Source organism: Rhopalosiphum maidis, chromosome 2, assembly GCF_003676215.2.
Source record: "Rhopalosiphum maidis isolate BTI-1 chromosome 2, ASM367621v3, whole genome shotgun sequence".
In the NCBI taxonomy this organism is placed as follows: Eukaryota; Metazoa; Arthropoda; class Insecta; order Hemiptera; family Aphididae; genus Rhopalosiphum; species Rhopalosiphum maidis.
This window is the reverse complement of record NC_040878.1, coordinates 15,271,788-15,295,983: the sequence shown is the minus strand read 5'-3', so window position 1 is coordinate 15,295,983 and position 24,196 is coordinate 15,271,788. Positions and strand designations below refer to the sequence as shown.

Here is a 24,196-nt window from a genome sequence, read left to right as displayed (position 1 = left end):
AACCCTATTTTCTCCTGTCGATCATCTCGGTCCCATGGTGTAATGGTTAGCACTCTGGACTTTGAATCCAGCGATCCGAGTTCAAATCTCGGTGGGACCTATAATTTTTGCAATTTTTTTCTAATAATTTCATTTATTTGTTTATAATATAATATTTAAAAATACCATGTACTGTAATTTTATTTATTCATTGTTGGTAACCTAGACAACGTGCCGCGGTTTCAAAATATTTTACACTGTCCACAACTAATTTTATGTTATACATACAAATATGTAGTATAGAGTAATACTAGAAGTAGTTACTTAAGACAAAGTATAAACATAGACTATGTAGACTACCGCATCAGCTTACAAGTTATGTAGTAGATATCTACTACAAAATACTTATCGACTTTGAGAAGTTAACTATCAAGTTATCAACCGTCTCCGTCCGAAGATCGTTCACAATATTGTGCATACTAATATACTATAAATCTCACGCTCGTTCATTCCGAAAAGAATTATCGTAAGCGTTATGTGTGTGGATCGTTAAACGTGTATAGCCAACGATTGGATGATATGTGATTGTGATGACTTTGAACCTATAATAAACGCGTGAGTAACATATACCGAATGCCGATTATTGTTGGTGTACTACCTACATAGTAGATAATATTATAATGCATTCAAATAAATAGTAGGTGACTTAGTATAAACGTTCCCTAAAAGACTGTTTTATTATCTTATTCGGCAGAAAACGTTTTTACACAATGGCCTAAGGTTATAGTGTATCTAATATTTTAAAGGTATATAATATCATGATGGTTATGTGCACCACAAAATAGTCAAATTTAACATTTTTTTTTTTATCGGCGAATTTTATGCTCGTAACAACAATAAACTATACGCGTCTTTATTGTTGGTGGTTTTCCCTTGGGTACTTCCTCCCTCTATACCAATTCATGTATTAATCCAAAGGTAAATTTATTTTCGATCCGACACTCAGTGTCAGTGAACACTTAGTGTTCATCACTCGACAAGATACCGTCATCGAGATGATCGGACGACGACCGCGACGCGACGTATAATTATGATTTAATGTATATTATAATATTATTTTAGATTTTTTTTTCCAAAGTAATAAACTTGTAATAACCCATCAGGTAGTAGGTGGCTGCAGAGTAACCAATAGTTGGAATAGGCAATAGCTACACGTAATATTTATAAACACTGATATTTATAATAACATTGACTTTATATACGTCCGCGGTATGTCTCGAACGGCGAGGATTGGTCGTGTCACCCGTCCGACTTTTTTGAGGATTTCATTTCCGATACATCAGGTGAGTCGTTTCCTTCTTAAAATATCTACACTGTATTAAACATGTTATTAGAAATTACGATATTTTTATTATTTTATTTTGTTACACGTTACAATTATTTATTGGTGTAAAATACTTTATACATGACAATATAATAAATACACACACACAATATTGCTAAAACGTTATATCTCCGCAATGGTGTACAATACTCATATGAGTCACATGCAATATAACAAAATATATTATTAGTTCATTACAATACTTATTATACTTATAATATTTATACATTTATATTTTCATTATACCTAATGTGCATCTTCAGATATTTTCACACGTTTTGTATAATTTACTGTAACATAGGAAGTATTGTGTTTGTTGATTATTGATAAGAGTTGTAATACAACTCGACGTTAAAATACGAATATTATTATTGAGAATTAAAGTTATCAGATAAAAATGAAATCATGTTTATTGCGCGCAAGCAGTTGATTAAATACAACGCACTTAATCAATGCGCATAGTGTTTGTAAAGCCAATACACTAGATGGCGCTACAGTATTAAATATCAATAAAAACATCCCGCAAACTTAGAAAGTATTTTTTTTTTTTATTATTATTTAGGTACTTAGTAATTCTAACCCATTATTCATTTAATATATATTTTAATACTTAATATGTACATTTAATTTTGAATAGGTTTGTAAAAACAACTTGTAATGTTAAGCAAAGTACATATTTTCCATTTCAATACGTTCAAATGAACATACAAATTTAAATTTAAAAATGCTTTTCAATTTAAATTTTTAAATTATTTATGTTATAGGTACAATTTTAGCACTTTGAATATTTAGCATAATAATATTTTACATTTACATTTTAAAATACACCAAAATTATTATTTATAACTTGCTAAAATAATATTTTATATATTTTGTATGTTATTTTGATCAAATGTATTTATTTATGTAGACTGAGTAAATTTACTTTTAAAATAATATTAATCTATTCAATATAAAATAAAATAGAATAAAAACATTTAAAAGTCTATTAAACCTACTGAATTCTGATATAATGATGTAGATATTAATTATTCCTCAACATCTGAGATATTGGAGTCGAATTCTATCATTGTATGCATTCGTTTATCGTTGATTCTTGCGGTTTATAGCTATTGATATTAATAAACAAATTAAATGTATTACATAGCTAATATCATTAGTGATAACTAGACTTTTTATATTCCGGACTTTTTTTTTATCCAATCTCGTGAAGTCATAGCAAAAAGTGTTTGGATAACAAAGTCCGAAATGTAAAAATCTAGCTATTATTTATTTTTAAAAAAAATCATAGTTAAAAATATTTACTTTTCTACTAGCCCCTACTTTTCTGAGTGTTCATTTACATATTATGTAGAGTCAAAATATTTTAAAAGATCTTTGTTAGATACATAAGGTGGACCATTTATTATAAAAATGTTAACTATATTATAAGCAAATTACTATTATTTGCTATTTTATTGACTTGTGTGCAGTGTGTATGACAATATATTTATTGTCTATTGATATTTAAAATGTATAATATACTGTATTAGTATTATGCATGCAGATTCTGGCATATAAAGTGACCAAAAATAAAAAATTTAATTTTAATTCTAATCATAAAGAAACTATAATATTATTCTTGTATACGATAATATAATATATTTATTACCGACTTGCGGCCGGTCCCGTGTTCTGTGACGGACTCGGTGTCAGCGATCGGACCGGTCCCGTGTTGTGTTCTATAGTAAAGTTCTATATTAACGCGATTCGTGGAAAACATATCATTATGCTGTCCATCGTCGATCAAAAGTACGTGGACAATCGTGCTTATTAATAGACAATTTTACCGAGAAAAAACTTAATCATCGCTTTATGAGACGTTCCTCGCAAGTGTTTCTTATTGCAACGAAGAAATATTCCACTGTAATATCGCGAATCTTGTTATTATCTATTTTAAATATTATAAATTCTCGTTATATGTTAATACTTTTATAGATATTTATATTTCTTGAAAACTATAAATACTTACCTGTTTTAATATAAATTGCTTAAAATTAAATTCCGTGTAGTTTTTCTTATAAATAACTTTAGATTCTGAGCGGAGCATTGAATTGAGTATTGATTTTAAAATGCGCTTTTTGTATAATATGTTTATACGGTTAACAATATAAATGATGATTTTCGATAGAAGATTAGATTTAGATATGATTCTGGAGTAGAAACAATATTGAAAATTCTTAGTACTTTTCAAAATAATCAAAAAAATTTGATTAATTTTTAAGATAAACCATTTTCTTATTTTGATTAATTTAAAAATGAAGAACCGTCGTTGGTACTTCAAATTTCCAACTATAATGTTACCTTAACATTTACTATGTATCACAAGGTTTTAATAATATTTTCACTTTTTCTGAGCTATTTATAAAAAATTTAAGTGAACGGTGCTTTTTTTTTTTTTATAAATGTCGATAAAATAATGATCGTTTGGAATGTTTGAATAAAAACCTTAAAAATTGAATACAAGATTTTTCATTAGTAATTAACACTGCAAGCCAAAAAATCTTAAAATTATGAACATTTTTTTTTCATAGATACTGAAAAACGTAAAACATTATTTGATTGTAATTCAATAATATTATCCTTGAGGATTTTAATCGTTTACGTAAGTATAATATTATTATAATTTAATATACGCAATGACATTTAAAAAATATTTAGATTAACTTTAAGCCTAATTATTTAACGGTCCATCGTTTATCGATTTATTATATTTTTAATAGTATGTATACTATAATAGCAATATTAAATATATTATAAGTTATAACGTCATATACATAATAATATAGGTCGACAGACTGTCTTCACTCGAAATTGCTTTTTGTATAATACAATGAATTATCATTGAATTCAAATTTACAATATCCATTAAAATGCTATTAAACGTGATTAATAAAAATTATTTCTTTAAATCTTTAATTCATTAAAATAGTAGTAAATTCTAAAATATATATTTACATACAGCTATTTAATATTTATTATTTACCAACATGTTAATTTAATTGTATGCTGAAAACAGAGAAAACGCTTCATCGGTACCTAAGCATTATATCAACATCGTTTAGTATAGGTAAACATACTTTCATTAAAAATATAAAACTAAAAGTAAAAACATTACTGAAATTATAATAGTCATTGCGATGAATACGATGACTTATTCAATATCGAGGTTCATTCGACTCCCATACTATAGAGCAGAGTGGTAAATCACTTTCCCAATTTTAATATTCGCATTATGCATTTTGTTTATATCATATTTTATATATGTTTTTGAATTTCGATTAAAATATTAAATAAAATACAATGTTTTGTTATTAGCGTTTTAATAATACTGTTTAAATTATGATAACTTTGAAATCGGAGACTATATGATACAAGCGATTGTAGCTCCGATATTTGTTTACGGTTTGCTTTAAGTAAATTATTATTTATTTTGCATTATTATGTATTATTATGTACGCTCAAAATTCTTAAAACACGCATCTGTTATCCGTAATCTGTATCTATAGGAATAATGTTCAATACCACCTTTATTAATACTTTAATACAGTTTCCCAATTAAAACGTGACGTACGTGTGCAAATAATGCCGCCGTCCACACTATTAGATAGAAGTAGTGTTCTGTTTCCAGTTTACGTGTTTTTTTTCCGGTACATGTCCGCGTTCCACCAGCACGATGATAAATCGAGTAAAGGGTGACGATGACACGCCACAGTCATAGCGAAATAACGTTCTGCCGACCAATTATCATGGTTACGACTCACGAGGTATACCCCGGGGTATGTGGAAACAATAAATGGCTGACTTTTTCCACTTATAAAGTTACAACCCCCTTGCTCATCCTCGCAGCGATTGTTTTTTAATTTTTGATAATTTTATGTGATCAATACTGCATTAATGCATTAATGCATTGTGTGGTGTTTAAAGAATAAAAAACGAATTGTCAATGATAATAATATTATTGTGATTAATTGATTTTGCGTAACTTTAAAAATGTGAACATTATGAATATAGTATGCACAAGTACAAACAAATTTAGTAAAAACGCATGTATTTAGAACAATCGGATATACGAAGAAATCGACGTTAAATATTATTTAAATTTCAGTTCAAAATAATCTGTGAACTTATTTTGACGACCATCATCGTGTTTATTGTTTCAGAAGTTTATCTGTACACTGTGTATATTATTTTACTCGCGTCCGGCCTCGTTATTGTCAGTTAATTCTAGCCAATTTAACATTTTACTGCTGTTTAAATTAAATTAAATAAAAAAAATGGTCTTCTACCGTTGTTATCCGTAAGTACACGTTGTATCGTGATTTTAAAGTTCCGATAAGGTCCTTTGGTATTTCACGTGCATGGGTGATTTTCTCGATTGGCGATTACTTCTACTGAAGCGTTAAAATAATATATTTTTCTTCTTTACGTGAGCGAGACCATCTCCGATTGATCGCGTACCAATTAACACATTGTATTTGTAAGCAATCTTCCAGTCTGAAGTAAGTTTTTGATTTTATTTATTTACTTAGTGCACTATGAAAGATTAACATGTTTTATAAGGAACTTAAAATACTTAGCGGAATGCGATTTCTTCAGACGGGCTCGTACTTATTAACCAATTGTTGTAATAAATTATACAATTACACGTATATTTATAATCTTGCCATTTATTATTAATTAGGCATTAGATAAACGTTAAAACTAAACAACACTGACAATGAAATACTTTCTGTAATTATATATTTATGTAATTTACCTACATAATAATATATATAGGTACAATATTCAATATGTTTGTGACATATACTGATATTCTTAAGTAATTAAGACAATTAAGTGTAAGTTTAAGTAATAGTAATTAAGTCATATTACACAATACGTAAAGTGGATTCCAGTAAACCTATATTTGTATAATATACATATTGTGGCAAAATACTATAATTTGGAAAGAACGTCCATAAATTCACGACGAATGTTGTGAAAAAAGATAATATTTAATATTAACATACTTTTACAAATAAATAGTTTAAGTGATATTTTGTCGATATAAATCAAAAGTTACATATCAGCTCAAAATATTGACTATTCGGCGAAGCTTTTATAGTTACTGTTAACGATTTTCAGTCATTTATGAATAATATACATTATTTAATTATTCAAATGTACAACTGTATACTATTATATATATGTTGTAAAATAATCATTAAAATATTTATCAAGGTTATTAAATGTATTACAATTTACAAAATTATCCTATTTTGATAATAAAAGTTGATTGTTTATCTTTATAAAACAATATTTGATAAACACACGTCATAATAATTTTATTACCAAAACGTCGATACTAAGCCGTGAATAAATTACTCTATACAACGTTTAGAACGTTCTAATTCATATTTATTTCTATTTTTTATGATTGCGTTCCATAAATTGAATGTTCAAAATTAAAACGTAATACAAATGTTATAAATATTCCTATGGTGTACCGTATTTTAAAGCTTATAACAATAATGGATATAATATGATATGAGTAATGAAGAATATGTTTATAATACCTCTGTAATTATCATCACCTATATAATATAATACGAGCTTATGTACGAGTGAATCGAGTGATGGCATTTCAGTGAATATTCTTTTCCGGGAATTTCTTAGAGTGGCAAACTGAAAAGATGACAGTGAATATTATCAAATTTATAATTTATCTATACGACTATACGCATGTGTATGTGTGTATGTGTGTTGATAATTTAAAATTTATCAATCATTGTCTTAGTAATTTTTAAGGATCATGGGATAGTTGCGAAAATAATAAATACAATTTGATTTCGAATAAATAAGTATATAATAATATAAAATTATAGTATTATAATAATCGCATACTTAAATGCTTTTGTTAGTGTTTAAAATAAATAGAATTATAGAATTATAATTGTATAATGTTTAACATCCAGTGTTTGTCAATGAATAATTTATCTTGTATCCCTTTTCCACATCTTCGTTTGGATTAGAGTAATCGTCGCTGACAAAGGCCACGTACAGGGGTCCTTGAGTCTTGACTGAAATTCATAAAAAAAAAAAAAAAAAAATGAAAAATAATTTAAAAACACTCTTTTCATTAACACTTCTATTCTGTAGATAAAGTATTATGTACACGACGGTCGATCACATCAGGTCTATTTGCGTGTCGGTGAGATTCGACGAGTGACTTAAAGGTTGTTAAATTGTGGTCTAACCCTTCAGATTAAACCTCCACTTACCCACCACCAATAAATTCGTTGGGTCTACGCCGTTAAAAAAAGTTTCGGTTGCGGTTACCTGTGCTGTCATCGACGTTTTCCAGCGACTTGTCACAATATTTCGACGCGAACCGCGAGCTCGAATAAAGGCCGTCCGGTATGAGCAAGTAGTCGCCGCGTTCGGATGACCGTTTCCTGCTGCTGCGTCCGTTTGGCACTTCTTCGGTCGAGCTCGATGGCTGAATGGTTTCCGTGGGAGCCTGAGTGGTTTCTGCAGAAGCTTGAGTGGTCCCGGTGGACGGCTGTGTGGTTCCCGAAGTCGACGTGGTCTGTTCGGACTCGCCGGCTGGAACCGTATCGCAGTCTCGGTCCGTAGAACCGGTCAGCCTCTGGTTGTACGCCACTTGGAATCTCACTGCCTCGTATCTAAAGGATTGGCAATTTTTCGGTTGAAAAATATTATAATATCTATTATTTTAGTAGTATAATTAGTTAGTATGTATTGGTATTGGTAATATGCTTACGTCGACAATACTACGTAAAAAAAAAAAAAAATAAATGAATATATGTATCATTGTACTCCATGCATTTATTATAAATATAAATACCTACATACATATTATGCGTAGTTACATGTATCATTTTTTTTTAATAATATATAATAAATTTAATATTAAGTATGAAATAATAGTTTTCTAAGGTTGTAATTACTATTTTGATGTGTTATGTATTATGCAAACATTATGTTTTTTCGATCATTTATTTTTCGCAGGCCCGACTAGGACGAGAAGTCTGTAATTCGTGTTATGGCGAAAGATCCAAGTATAGGATTAACTGTAATTTGAAAACACGAGGGTCGAGGACTAAGGCATGTTTGAACTTGTTAGTTGTCTCAAAAAAACCGGAAACACACCTTATTTAATATTTTTAATTTTTATAATTGCTGTTGACAACAAAAAAGTGTGATGGTGTACTTACCTACTTTGTCAACAAACGATTTTAGGTTAATCAATTAATACCTAATTAATTAAGTACGGACAACATGATTTTGTCTTTAAACTGTTGCTGTGTGTTATTCAATGACTTACTTGATTCCGCATGTGTCTTGGTTCCTTCTGAAGCATGTCGCATAATTTAAATTTCCCAAATAGTGTCCCATCCCTTTGTTGTAGTTGAAGCTTTCGAATGAACCGTGTTTGTCAGTAAAGTATTGTAAACAACCTTCTGGCGCTAAATAAAAGTAAATAAATAATAAATCAGCGGCTTATCCGATGGCGTAGTGAAAATAGACTGGTAGTTTGATAAAGATAATATATTATTCTGTTTTGTGTACATATTTATTTAGCTGCAGATTTGGCGTTTTATTTATCTACTTACCTAGGCTATACTTGGATCTTGTAGCATCTCTTTCCTCATCTTCCCAATCCCAGACTTGACGTGCGATGTCTTTGATCTTCCACCAGTTGGTCGACGTCGTTTGGCATTCCAATTGCGAGATTTTTAATTTCCAATATGGTTCTGGGTCTGTATAGTCTTCATCCCTTGCAGTCAGTCGGAATTTTAATGTTATTTGTTGCTTGTTGTTGTAGTTGTTGTTTTTCGAGTCAGACTGCTGCTGGTTTACGGGCACGTACACTGCAATTATACACACCATATACGTTACAGGAAATGAATTTCGGCAACCATTAAAGTATATAATAAAATGTTATAAATAATAATTTTTTTAACGGAAAGTTTATTTTTTTCACAATTTACCGTGTTGGCCGGAATTTTCACCGCATAAAACAGGCACGTTTATTTTGGTGTCGTCGTTCGAAATTAATGTAAACTCGTCACGTTCACATGTATATGCAGATTCTGACGTCTGATTGGTCGGTTGGCCGAGTGAAAACCTCTCGAAGTCGATTCTAAAAGAAATTTTGTTTGTATAATATATATGTATAAGCAAAAATAAGAGTCTCTGAAAAAAGCCGACGTAGGTATAAATTATAGGTGTTGTTGCACCGTGATATCGTACCTTAGTTGGCATACATTTCGTCTGACGTTGATCTTGTACGAGCAAACGTCCTGGAATTTCTCTGGGCTTTGGAAATATGCCGTGCTTGAACTCGAAAATCCACCACATGAATTAGGCGTAACTTTAAAATAAATAAATAATTATAATATTGAACAATTTTAAATACATAAAGCTATATACATACACCTACGATTAAATACTTTTATAAAAAGTTGATCAAATTAATAAAAAGTATAGACAGTTCAATATTTCAAAACTCATTATTTGTATAGCATTTTTTATTATTTAAAGTAGTTGTATTGAATTATTATCGTTATTACACGCAGTCTTTTAGTGTTAGTTTTATGGAATTCATAACTTTTATTTCTATTGTGTGTTCCTATTTAATATTGACTATTGGACCAATTTATTGTGTGTGTTGTGTCTATATATATATAAGTATGGAGTGCTATACATTTATGATTTTAATGTGAGTTTACATCGAGGTAATTAGCATTATTTTCGTTTGCATTCGAAAAATGGTAATTTGTATGTTATAGACTAAAGATAATTATATTATAAAGATAATTAATTATATACTGCATATTATTTTCCTGGGTGACTATTTTGTTAAATTGATTTACGCATAGTTACACATTTGTATCGTCTTATTATTATAGTTTGTATTTTTAAGTAAATATTAAAATAAAATGTTTCAATACCAAGCTTACTGGTAAAACCAAGCTCATTACTTTAATATATTACCTTTGTACCTACTCAACGTTCAATCTTATATTTTTGTTTTTAAAGTATAAAAACATTTTGAATAATTTGAAAATTATTTACATTATAACTCGTACAATTAATACGACCGGACATGCGGACGATCGTAACACAAATAAACACGGAATGACCAGTATAGACAGCTGCAGGTGCATACATAATACGTTATTATAATATTGACAGGCATTTCATCAAATTTAATATATAATTAATGATTATATAAATCAATGTTACTATCGTTATACCTGAACAGCAAGAATCGAACGGGAAACACCTGCCCACTGATTTTCCGTTAACTTCTGTACACTCGCTTTGGCCCATACAAATCCCGGGTCTGCCGTTCATCCCGACGCACGAACGTTTGGCTCCCTCCAGCATATTCCATCCTGAAACAACAACGACCGGAACAGTTGTTTAGATCGGACGAAAACGATAAATAAAAATGAATCGTCCAAGCGATCGATCATCGCGATGTATTATTATACATGTACGCAATCCGTAAAAACATAAGAACGTCAGCATAATAACATTATAGAATATTGCATAGGCGTGATATTCGTACACCATTATACGCACCTCTGCCTTGACGCTCGTCGTCGTGATAATCCGTCTGCCCGATGACGGCTAATGCTAGAGCCGTTAAACACGTCACGGTCGCGAATATTTTAAACATTTTAAAACGCCGTTACGTTAAAATATTATGCGTGGTAAAAAACCAAAAACTGTTACACAAGCTAATGTGTCAGCCGATGAACACAGTTCGACCAAATGTATCGATTGTGAGTTGGGTTTGAGTCTTATATAGTCGGCTGTACGCAAAGTGCTTATCTGCTTTGAATTTCTGGAAAGTTAAGATAAACCGCATATTATAAGCAACGGCGTCTGTGTTTGCTAATGTCAAACATATATTGTCGTCGACCCGACGGCAAACATATACCGCCGCGAGTTCGGCTAATTGCTAAAGATAATGAAAAATAGAACACATATAGTGTTTTGTATCCGGTTCTATCGGTTGTATCTATTGGTGATTTTTAGAACGGTTGCACAATATTCCGAGTCTTTTGGAAACGCTTTTTAAACTTAACATATATATATATATATATATATATATGTATGTACTAAGTAGGTAATACGATATTATCATCTGATAAGTAAATAATTGTGTTTGACTAAAAATTATTTGATCACATTTTACTTCCGAGCAATTTAAATATACCGCTTATTTGGTGTCTTGTACACATACGATCAATAGCAATTAGTAATTAAATATAATGATAGATTAACCTACACGTATCATGTTATATTGATTGTACTTTTTTTTTCATTCGATCCAATCACGTAAAAAAAAAAATAATGTACGCGCGCCAAATGCTGTGAAAAAATTCACATATGTGCGACGTTAAAATAATAGCATTACCTCAAATGCTATTAATGGCCGTTTTGATTTTATACTAAAAATTGCACTAATATAATATTATTATAGTGATGTTCATCTGTCAATAGATGCATTTACGGCGTGAACATTATTGTTACGTACGAGTTCACAGTAACGATTTTGATTCACGGTAAGATCCTTCTTATTAGACATAATAGCAAAATGGATATAGTGGTGTACATTGTACTCATGCGTTTCAAGTTTTATATTGTATTATTACGACAATTAACTAATTAAAAATTGAACTCTGATTTTATTGAAAACGCAATTATTCATTGTTTTACGTCACCTGTTGTGCTTTTCAAAATGTTAACGGCGTTTATTTGGTAACTGCATTTTCGTAGAATATATACATTGTACGTTCAAACTTTCAAAGCAATATACTTAACAAAAACAACGATGAAAATAATCATCATTGAACTTTTTTTTATTATTATTCAAAAAAAGATAACCCTTTATATTGTAACTCTTAAAAATGAGTTACATCTTTTTTTTAATTTTATGATTTATATTTTAATTTTACAGTTTTAAAATAAATTATAATTGTTTATTGAAAATTATATCGTGGCTTAGGAATACAGAAATGTTTTAACATAATAAGTGGGTATTTAAATATTGAAATGTTTTACAACATCGTTTAGAATGGGTTGACAAGTAGGTATGTATTCAAGCGTCAAGCCTAATAATTATAATAAATAGATGCGTTTTAACCAGTGTCTAAATGAGAGAGAAAATATAGTTATATATAAGTACTATTGCTATTATGATACCTGTTTATTCTGCAGCATGTGAATGCGTTTTTTCATGGTTAAAAAGGATAAAAAAACAAACTTGAGAAATTGTATGCTCTACGTACTACAATACTCTATCTAGTTTACGTATAATTTATATAGTAAAGTCTGTTACTCCATGTTACAAAATTCCCAGTTTCATCATTGGGTGGGCCTTAACCCAAGTTCTAAAGTCTTTAAATGTAGCAAATTTATTTTTCATATTTTATATTAATCTTATAAACATCATTTATACTTATTGCAAAAAGATATTTACAAATTTTACAAATTCTTCGAGATATTATAATATAATACACATAATGTTATTACTGTTATTATTATTTCTAATTAATACTTATTATGCAAACAAATGTATTTAATATTTATGTATGTAAGACATAAGTATATATACACAAGTGTTTTTATGAAAACATAAATTGACTTTGATTTTTATCTTTTAAAAGATTTATATTGTTTTATTAAAAAAGGAATGCACAGTGTGTGTTTGTTTGTTTTGTATTTGAATTGGTATTTCGTAATATAATGTTTATTGTAAATTTCAAATATTGTTAGTTATAAATTTTTAATTTATTATAGTTATATACTTATATTGTGACCTTAATATTGTATGTTATTTTAGATTCTGAGTGGAGTGATAAATGTATTGATTTTACAATGATGTGTGTTTGAACACAAGTAGTCCATAAAATATTTAATTGTTAAACTTTGGGAGTGTATTTGAATATAAAATATGATCTAGATTGTACTTTGAAGAGATCAAAAAATTCTCAGTCCTTTTTTTTATAATCAGCGTAAAAAAAATGAAGGAAAAATGAGAATTTTTATGAAAAATCCAAATTTTGATAAAGTTGATTGTATTTTTTTTTGGAGTAACTCAAAAATAAATAATAATAGATACTTGAAATTTTCACAAAACGTTTATATTATTATTTTCTATATACGATCAAACTTTTGAAATATTTCTTTTTGAGCTATTTATATTCATGAGAAATTTTAAATTGTTTTAAGTTATTTTTATATAAATGATTTGGAAAAAATGTTTGAAATTTCAATAGAAATCTTCTTATAAGTTGCTTATTTCTCCATTAAAAAAAAAAATTAAAAATCTATTCACAATTTTTTTGTTATAAGTTTTTTAAGTAAGTTAATAACAAAAACTTCATGATATATGTCAACAACCATACCTTACTGTCTCACACAATGACCTTAACATCTGAACCTTACCAGCTCTTGCCCACATATTATACTATTCAAACTTTTATGCACACACTCACAAACATCCTAATTCATTAATTTATAATTTGTCTTAAACGAAACTGCAGGCCTCGTTCTAGCATCTAGCCATCTAAAAAAAATTGTATTCTTTGATTTTTGAATTAGTGTCAATAGATTCTTCTACCATGTCATCATGCCTTGTATATAACATTATAAATTGTTGCCTATTGTATCATATTGAATACAGATTGTAATTGCTTCTATTTTTTCTAAAAAAATATAAAAAAAAAAGTGTTTAAAGTTAGAGTTTTAACAAAATTCGTTTAAATCTCAAAAATATAAAAAATATTTAATAAAATTGAATACAAGGTGTTTTATATGTTTTTCAAACTAAGTAAACCAATAAATTCTATCGAAAAAACAAATTGATTTTTTATGAGAATTTGAAGCATTTTTACAACCCTCGATATTCACTCGTAAGATAGTTTTTCTCCTTCAATAATTTTTGATTTATTATTGTATTTCAAAAAAAATATATTCACAGTAGATACTTGAAATTTTTATCAAACGTTTATAATTATCATTTGTTTATATTATAAAATTTTCAAATTAATTCAATTTTTTTTTGAGCTATTTATAAATATGATGAATTTTCATTTTTTTTTCTATATTTGCCAATAAAAAATTATTTGCTGGGTAGAAATGCTTGAAAATGTTTTACTTGTAGAATGTCATTGAATTCAAATTGAATGCACCCATAACAGTATACTGACTCACTCGATATACCTGATGTACGGCAAAGAGGTACTCACTTACCTTCCTTATTATTATTGCATATAACATAATAATTTCGGCTAGCTTACAAAACATTTGAAGAATGTAATAAAAAATAAATAAAGTATTAAACATAATACATCGGCTGTGATTTAGCATTTAGCCATTTAGGTTGTGTTAAGTAAAAATATTATCTTTAGCCTGGAACACACATGGTGCAATAGTTCTGGCGTCGCTATATTATAGACCAGTGGAGAATTGGTATTTTTATTTCATTTAACTTGGTTTTAGGTTTTAACAGTTGTTATGATGTAATGCTTTAAATGAGAATAGTTTTATTGTTCGCTTAATATATTTAAAGATGATGATGAAAAATAAAGGAATTCATTCAATGAGGTGAATCAAATTTTTAGAATAAATTAAAAATAATAATATTATTTGATTTGTGTCGATGATAAAAATAATTATAAGTATTAGTTTTTGGGATACCGCCACTGGGTAGTACTCATGCCTTCCTATCTTTTTCTAATTCATTTAATTTACTTATTGTACTATGTATTTATTTTTACAGAGTACAGAGTACAGACTGCAAATTTCTTATTTTAAATAATAAAAAAAAAAACACTAGTTAATATTTAATACTGCATTATATCAGTTATGGCCTATAGGTATATTATATTATGAACCTCATCTGGTTCAATACATTTTTATTATATAAATAACCAGTAAAATCCGTGTAAATCATAATAATTTATACTTTAATCATCATTGGTTACACAAATGTGGCTATAGAAATACGTTTTAAAAGTAACTCGATATTTTGATGAATTTATATCATTGAGTATATAATTCATTTAAAAAGAAAATTATACAATAATATAAAAATGATCGTTTAATAAGGGTTTAACTATTTATAACACTTTTTTGGAGACAGGTGCCCCAAAAACCGTTCGCCAAATATCTGGCCAATCGCTCACGTGACAAATTGCAGTGTTATAGTTATATTGGTTTATTATTATTATGAGTACCTATAGCATTTGGGCCGATCACGGTCGCTGACGTTTACGTTTGATCAGTGCATGACTTTTGTGGACTGCACTTTCTAGGGGGGAGGGGTGAAGGATCCAAGCAATCACCCTCAACATACCACCCCAATCACGCCTCTTATCGATAAGGTCTTAATGTTTGTCGGGTCTCCACCATACCGACCAAACACAAACTACATTTTAATTATATATACATGTATATTTATTTACGTTATTCTACGATATATGTATATGTATTTATATACGACTATTAATGTTATATTGTTGTACAGTATCTATATATATATAATATATAATATATAATATGCATATATATATATATATATATATATATATATATATATATATATGTATGTATTTATAATATACGGTGGTGTGTTTTACGATCCTCGGCGGAATCATTATTCGCGTTTTGGACCAACGTCTAAATTTAATCGACTTAGTGGGGATAGGGGATAATCCTCCAGTCCACGAGTTTCGGTTCGCCCTCGCGCATAAATAATATATGTAATATATTTAACGAACGAGGCGACCGTCATGGCCGCTGTTTTTATGGTTTATATATGTAATATGTAATATATAATATATATATACACTCGCCGTTAGTAGAATATCACACACACACACATATATATATACCTACTATAAATTATAATAACGCTTTACGAGCGGCGTTCCAATCGGAAAATTTTCGGCTGGTCCGCCATGACTATAATATATATATTTTAACATATAATGCGACGTAACGTGATGTAATAATAATATGTACTATTATATTTTTGTGTATTTTGTCTCCTCGAACGTTTTCTGCGTTTAACAAGAATACGTGGCAGAAAGAGCCGAAAAAATAACTGCGCGATGCGGAAGACACATCTCACTCCAAAAGGGCGAAATGAACGAAAATAATGTATAAAACTGTTATGATACAATAATATTATATAAGTATGTACATTATATGGGTATGCGTTTTATAGCAAAAGTGACAAGAAATAAAAACGTTTCGTTGGTGATAATAAAATACATATTATTTGTAAAAAAATCTTTCAAAAGAGATAAACAGCACGTCGTAGACTCATATTATAAACGCATAATGTGTCGCTCGGTTGACTTATATCGATGAGTAGAAGGTACATTTTGGAAAATACGATTTTATGGGGCACGTCACGTTATAAAAATACGAGTTTTTGGGTATAATATATCACACCTTGCCGTCTTGTATAGATTTTATTATAAAATAATATTATAATTTATAAGTTTATGACTGTCTGTATATATAGGTAAAAGGGTTTTTATTCCGTTCAAAAGTCATGGACAGGATCGATTCATGTACGATACGTTTATTATATTATTATTTATTACATCGCTATCGAATTATTTAGAAACATAATATTACACAATATATATTGTTGTACGCGGCGGGATGAATATTCTATTAACATGTCAAAAGTGTGTTGCAGGTGTACATACTATATATTACATCACATATTTTAATAATATATAATAACGAGCATATTATACTCGATTTTCCGCGTATGAGTTATACGAATATCAAGAAGAAAATCCGTATATTTAGCACCGAAGATATGACTGCAGTATAGATAGCCTACGTAAATAATGTATACATAGTCTTTATGGATAATGGATATTATTAATACTAATAATACTATTATTGAGATTTTTAAACTATAGGTAGATTCATTGTTTTGTTGTATTCGTTACAAAGATCGTGTATGAAATAATTTCCGGATAATAAATTTATTTTAAATCTTCTTGGTTTAAAAATTAATACATGAACATTATTTGATTATTCATACTGACAGGATCGAATTTTTGGCAGGAAAAATTTATTTATTCATCATCAAGCATAATAATATATAGGTTTGGACGTTAATTATATCTATAGGTACTATACTTTATATAGTTTTCTCTTATAGTTTATAAGCTTATTATATATCGGCCTAGTAACTGAACAAATTAAAGTATGTTTTTCCAAATTCATCATTAAAAACAAAATACTTGTTATAATGAATTTCATATAAATTTCAATTTAATATGATTATATGTAACTTTTAGTTAAAATAATATTTCAAATGAAGTCCATGAGATGAGTTTTAAAATGTTATCTTTTTCTCTATTTATTTTCACGAAAATAATATTATTTATCTCTAGTACAGCTCTAGAAGCACTAAGCCGTATAATTTTATAGCTTGAACAGCCGATCTGCGTCAATGTGTGCCGAAAATGTTCGATGAGAGTTCAAGTACTCTAAATATATAGTCGTACATCATAATACAACTGTTGAAAATGTTTGTTTTTTTATTTAAAATATTTATTTGCCTGAAAAGCGAAATAAATACGATGACATACCTAAATCGTAGTTTTTTTTATACGTTTTTGCTTCAAAATAATAATTATTAATATGAACGTACAAATGATCAATTATATTGTTTGCAATGAAAGAATAATACATAGGTACACGTAATCATAATATTATACGTTGCAGTCCGTTATGACAAAATCACAAGGAGAAAACGATTCTATATAATATATTTTCGGGTTAGCGCAAAAGCACTTCAGACTACGATTTAAGTGTTTTATAATGTATTATAATATAAAGGATAGGTACATCAATTCATTATGTGAACCTATAGAGAAATCTAAACGGTCGAGAACATTACGCGGAAGACTGTAGTTAGGAAGCGTTTAAGCGTTGTCCTGTCAGTCCGTTGAAAGCGATATTTGCGACCCGTAATTATAATTGTATTAAAAACAACTCGATATATATGTGTTCATACGTTTATTATTTATAGGATTGCGCATTTTATCGGACCACATCATTTTTACAGCGATCGTCAACCGAGTCGCATAAAGCCAGCACCATAATACTGTACCAGACAACACCAAAAAATGTTTTCTACAAAATTTTTAATCACCTTCGCGCTTTACAGTCTGGCTTTGGATACCACTTCAGGAAAACCTTTCGTCGGTAAGCGTTTTCCATCGCGAAAATAACTATATTGTTAAATAAAACTAGAATTCGATTTAACCTAACACGAACATTCAGTACACTTAAATATTATAATATTGTGTACGATTTTACTGTTACAGATGGACTGACGGCGTGCAAGAGAAGCGATCCGATGTTGGATGAATGTCTGTTGAACATGCTCAGACAGACTCAACCTCAACTTATGCAAGGTAAATGGGAAAAAAAAATCATAGTTATTACAATTTACAACCGTTTAAGTTATATGTTTCTAAGCTTCTGTAATAGTACTTGATATAATGTGATCAATGTTGCAACTATACTTTATGACAATAAATCTGGAATATCTGTTAAAGTGCGGTTGAACTCTTATTATTTCAGTTACTGTCTTCATTAAATATTTTAGTTGGATTTCACAAATTTTCTTAATTCTAGTATCCAAAGTTTTACTTAAATTATCTAAACGCTCAGTCATTCGTTTATTTTACAGGTAACCCGGAACAGAATCTGCCACCGTTGGACCCAGTGCATATCCCCAGGGTTTCAGTATATAAGAACATGCAAGATATTCGGGTGACTGGAGAGCTATCAAACTTGACGGCTAAAGGCGCAAGTTCGATTACCTTCAAAGCATTAAAGTTCGTATACATAATATAAATATATACCTATGCATAATATACATATCTATAAAACATAAATATATATACCTAATATATTATATATAATATATATATATGCATAATGCATATATAGTATATACCAAGGATGGCCAACATGGCTATGTACACGAGCTACATATATTAATGCAAATATATCAAAAACCAAATAGTATCTAATCTGTACTTTTATACCACAAAAATAATAAAGATAGCTAACATCCGATAAACATATCAAATTATAAAATAATAATAAAAAATTTTTTTTCTTATAAATGTATGCGAAAAAAATTAAAATTTTGATTTCTGTAAATAAGACCGCGAGTCGCATACGTCGATGAAGAGAGCCGCAATTTGCCCACCCCTGGTATGTACCTACTACAGAGGTAATAGTTGCTATTGTTTTGTTTGATTCATTGATAATACACCATCGATATAAAATAATTTAGCTATCAGTATATCTAGATTCAAATATTTTAAAATAATTTAATAATATTGTATACATTTTCTCCGCATTACGCTTAGAATATATATCACCCATACAGTGTATTTATAAAATTACATATTTTATAGGTATTTAAATATTTAATTTTAATATTATATTGTACATAGCTTATAATGTATATTTTTATACGATATACAATAATAAAAAATTAGTACTTAGTATTAGTATTTATTAGGTAGGTATACTTATTGTTTTTTAATTTATCGAGTACCACCTAACTATAATCAAAATTGTTGGCATACACTATCACTTTACAAATGGACAACTGAATACTAAATTATAATCTATGTTTTTGTGTATCACAGAGTGAATTTAAGAGAAAACACGTGGGACATGACCATAGCGGTTCCCCTTATTACGTTCGTAACGGATTTCAATCTGAACGTCACGTTAAAAGTTATTCTAATGCCAGTCTTCGGAAAGGGACTCTGTGACGGAAAAATCAGTGAGTCTTTGGCTATTATTACTTATTTTTTTATAATTGGAACACTGTTCTCGGTATGTAAGGCCGTTGGATGCAACACTTTATACTAATTTTAAATAGTATATTGGATTAAGATAATTTTATGATTATATTTAAAATGATTTACATATTGTGGTTAAATTACATAATTAATGTGTATATTTTATTTATAAATTGTTGGTTATTGTTAATAATTATTGTGTTGCATTATCAGATATATTTTAGCGCATTTAAGCGAACCTCTGCAGCCAATTAGAGTCTAAAATCGACATTGGATCATATACGATATACTCATTTGTAACAAACAATAATTAGTTTTTTTTTTAAATAATATTATAATTTATTTAAAAAATACATATTTAATGCATGTATTCTGTAAAATATTTCGATTTAACTACTTTCTGTAAGCAAGGCTTTGTTAAAGGTAGAGAGTTATTTTCTTAGAATCCAAAAGCTAAATACATTTATAATAATAAAAATAAATATAAAATACAAACTAATTTCTTAAATTTATAATTTAGATACATAAAAATTAGACAAAGATTTATTTATATTAAAATTATAATTTAGACAATTTAAATGTGTTGGCCCTAGATAATCAACACATTTCTGGCCTACACCTATTTTGAATAGCTTACACTTAAATTATCTTTTAAGTGTCACGTTTACTTTATACATGGATTCAATTTAGAGTGATTTTTTAATACAAAGGATGTAGAATATTTTTTTTACAGAAAATTAGGAGGAAGTATACTCAGTTCTTTATAATAATTATCTTTAGTAGATACGACCCGATCTGTCTTATTAAGGCAGATACGAACAGTACTGTTCTAAATATAAACATCATGTATTGAAAAATATTAAGTTTATATAAGAACTCGCAAGTCGCAATATATTAAAATACTGATTAATATAATGCAACGTGGACCTATTATACATTTTCAGGTCATAGCGTCGTTCGATTTCACGCCAACACCGAAGTGAAAGACGGCAAATTGAAGTTGAACGATATCAAAATAAACCTGAACCTCGGCGACGTAGAAGTGCACATCATCAAATCGCAAAACCCAGCATTAGGTAAGGCCGCGCTTTTACTTAATAATAATCGTTCACAGGTCCTGATATCAAAGTCTCGCACGGTGAACATAATATAATATAATAATTATATTGAGCACTTGTTGTTTTTCGATTGACGGTCGATGCCCCTCATCGTGCAGTAGGTATACTGCATCTTATCGCGTATATATAGACTACGACAATAATCGCAGCAGTGCACATATTATATTATTTATATAATGGTGTATGTGCGTATAATGTATTTACTTTGCTTTTAGATTATTGTGTACGTCTAGTCAATATTATAATGTTTAAACGGCTAATGGTTCGTTTGCGTGCGCACTCTGGTTAAATTGCTTACACATTAGATAAAAATACGTGATGTGCGTATAGGTAATAGATATTATATTATATATAGTATACGGACTAAATTACTTAAAACGAATTATTAGTGATTTCCGGGGAACGGTGAAAACATTAAAATGTTACTAATATCGTTCACGTCAAAATGTATTTATTTATTTACATAATATAAAATAGTTTTTTTTATTATCAAAGACAAAAACCCACATTGTAATAATATGGAATTTAAAACATACATTATGGTTGCGTAAAAAATATTTACACAGACCATTTTTTTAGGAGCATAAATTATGTCAAGTTTGGTTTAAAGTGTAGAGTGTTGATATTTGATATTATTTATACTTGACTAAAACAAATTTATATCTAAATTGTATTCTGCAATAATTTAGCCATTCTGTTATAAAATTCTGCGTGAATAACTTAGGTATTATTACGTCAAGTTAAAACTTAAAATGGACAGTGTTTTTTCTGCATTGGTATAGTATACAAGTTATTTCAGAGTAATGGCAACATACAATATGTAGTATGTACCTACACTACCTATACACTATTATATTCAAATGCAGTAAAGGTACTTATTACATTATTGTATATTAACATAAATATTATTAGTTATATTATTTATGATGTTCCATAGTTGTAATTTAAAAAAAAAAATAATAACATTGTTATAAGTATTGCCAAAAATTAACTTTTTCAATATACTCTATAGGATCTTATAACAGTAGAATTGAAAAACGAATTTGTCCTTTGCAATAATATTTGTAAAAATAAATATTCAATAAAAAAAATATTTATAACAATTTTAATTGTTATTGAAATTTATTGTTAATTTACTTTATTCCTACTATTATGTATTCGTATACCTACGTATACACATGCATCGATTTATAATATTGTAGTAGGTTAATTTGTTGTGTAACTGGATATTATATATAGTGATTAGTGCAGTAATTCAGTATAGTAGATAAAATAACAGTATTTTATATGATTAATAAACATTTAACATGAATCATAAAAGTATATTTTCTGGAATAGCCACTAGTTCACTGCGACACTAATAGTAATTATATTTATATTTACATATGTATATATATATATTGGTTTTAAAGTCTAGACGGGTGGCATGGCGGGCGGGTATAATACTTAATTTATGTGTCAAAAACCGTCATTATATACGAGTAGTAAATAGTAATATATCATAAACGATTTAGCATTCGATCGTTTTTCAGCGCAAACGACGTCGCAGTTTTTCAACACGAACAAACGCATGGTTCTCGACCTAGTGACGCCGGTCGCCGAGGACGTGGTACGACAGATGTTGCTGCGATACGGCAACAGAGTTCTGTCCACGGTGGAGATTACGGATCTGTTGATTGACTGAGTCATCAAAGTCTTAGTGGATATCGGCACGACTATACTTGTCATACTCGTCGAACGATTATACATTATAAAGTATTTTCCTAGACTTAAAAAGTACTATGATATATTATAAACTATTCGGTTGGAACACTATTCATACGAATAAGCCTTCGACTTAAATCCAGATATTTTGACATAATGCGCTTGAGTATTATCGTTTAGATGTTGGTCTCATACACGTATGTACCTGTATGTTTCACACTGTCGAAAAAGTAGTAATAACAATCAATTAGTTATTACCTAATTATTATAGATCCGAAACTACTTAACGCGTATAGCAGCATAGACGCACGTTATAATTGACTTACAATAAACCTATATTATATTATTATCTCACTAATACCGATTAAGAACATTTATTGTACACAGATCGATATTATTGACTACTTATTTTAGAAAATATATTTTAAATTTTTATTGTATTAGAGGTTTATTATCATCTATATTATTCGTGTAATTTATTATTTATTATCATGTGATATCTTAACAATATTATATTTCTAATACATTGTATATAATATATTTGATTGTAATGTAGTATGTTAATAATTATTGTTACACCTTTATCGATAGTTTATTCTATTTGTTTTACAAATATACCATGACCTATATAGTGTGGTAATTATTGATAAGTAAATAAGTATCACGTATTTATGATTTGTTATTGTCTTATCAATAATTTACTCTACACATAGTTTGAGCATTATATGTGGGTATTTTAGGATTACTTAATAATTGTATTTAGATATATTGTAATTTTGTACACATCATATTAAAGTTTCTGTATTGAAATAAAACGCAATATCATATTATTATAATGCCGTTGTTGCTATAAAACACTCAAGTACTTACCTCCGGTTCCGTCATCGTCATAATTCTTTAATATTACGTTCTACAATAACAAATTGTGATAATGACTAGGTCTATTTAAGCTATTTTATATATTTTACAATTTTTTACTGCACAGAAATTCTATACCTAGAATGTACTACCAAGCAGAAGTAATAATATAAGAAGTACAAATAGTTTTATATTTTTTTAAGATTCGTTAATGTATAGAT

The 24,196-nt window shown here is 28.6% G+C and overlaps 2 protein-coding genes and 1 non-coding gene across 4 annotated transcripts; 2 read left to right on the top strand and 1 right to left on the bottom strand.

Moving 5' to 3' along the window:
* Positions 1 to 28: 28 nt before the first annotated feature.
* On the top strand, positions 29 to 100 carry Trnaq-uug. Its single transcript has one exon. It is a non-coding gene; the product is annotated as a tRNA-Gln (tRNA).
* Positions 101 to 5,707: 5,607 nt separating this feature from the next.
* LOC113551846 lies at positions 5,708 to 23,947 on the top strand. 2 transcript variants are annotated; one of them, XM_026954379.1, is made up of 7 exons: positions 5,708 to 5,904; positions 18,495 to 18,670; positions 18,793 to 18,882; positions 19,161 to 19,308; positions 20,137 to 20,276; positions 21,240 to 21,371; positions 22,946 to 23,947. In XM_026954379.1, exons 2-7 carry the CDS (start codon positions 18,592 to 18,594, stop codon positions 23,095 to 23,097), a joined length of 741 nt encoding a protein of 246 aa, XP_026810180.1. In that variant the 5' UTR covers positions 5,708 to 5,904; positions 18,495 to 18,591; the 3' UTR covers positions 23,098 to 23,947. The 2 variants fall into 2 exon arrangements, with proteins under 2 accessions (XP_026810180.1, XP_026810181.1); XM_026954380.1 differs by lacking the exon at positions 5,708 to 5,904 and adding an exon at positions 18,290 to 18,432.
* LOC113551845 lies at positions 7,227 to 11,211 on the bottom strand. The gene is made up of 8 exons (XM_026954378.1): positions 11,000 to 11,211; positions 10,669 to 10,809; positions 9,662 to 9,782; positions 9,400 to 9,551; positions 9,022 to 9,279; positions 8,733 to 8,874; positions 7,724 to 8,070; positions 7,227 to 7,464 (listed from the first exon to the last, which is right to left on the bottom strand). The coding sequence occupies exons 1-8, from the start codon at positions 11,094 to 11,096 to the stop codon at positions 7,349 to 7,351; spliced, it is 1,374 nt and encodes a 457-aa protein (XP_026810179.1). The 5' UTR covers positions 11,097 to 11,211; the 3' UTR covers positions 7,227 to 7,348.
* Positions 23,948 to 24,196: the final 249 nt, after the last annotated feature.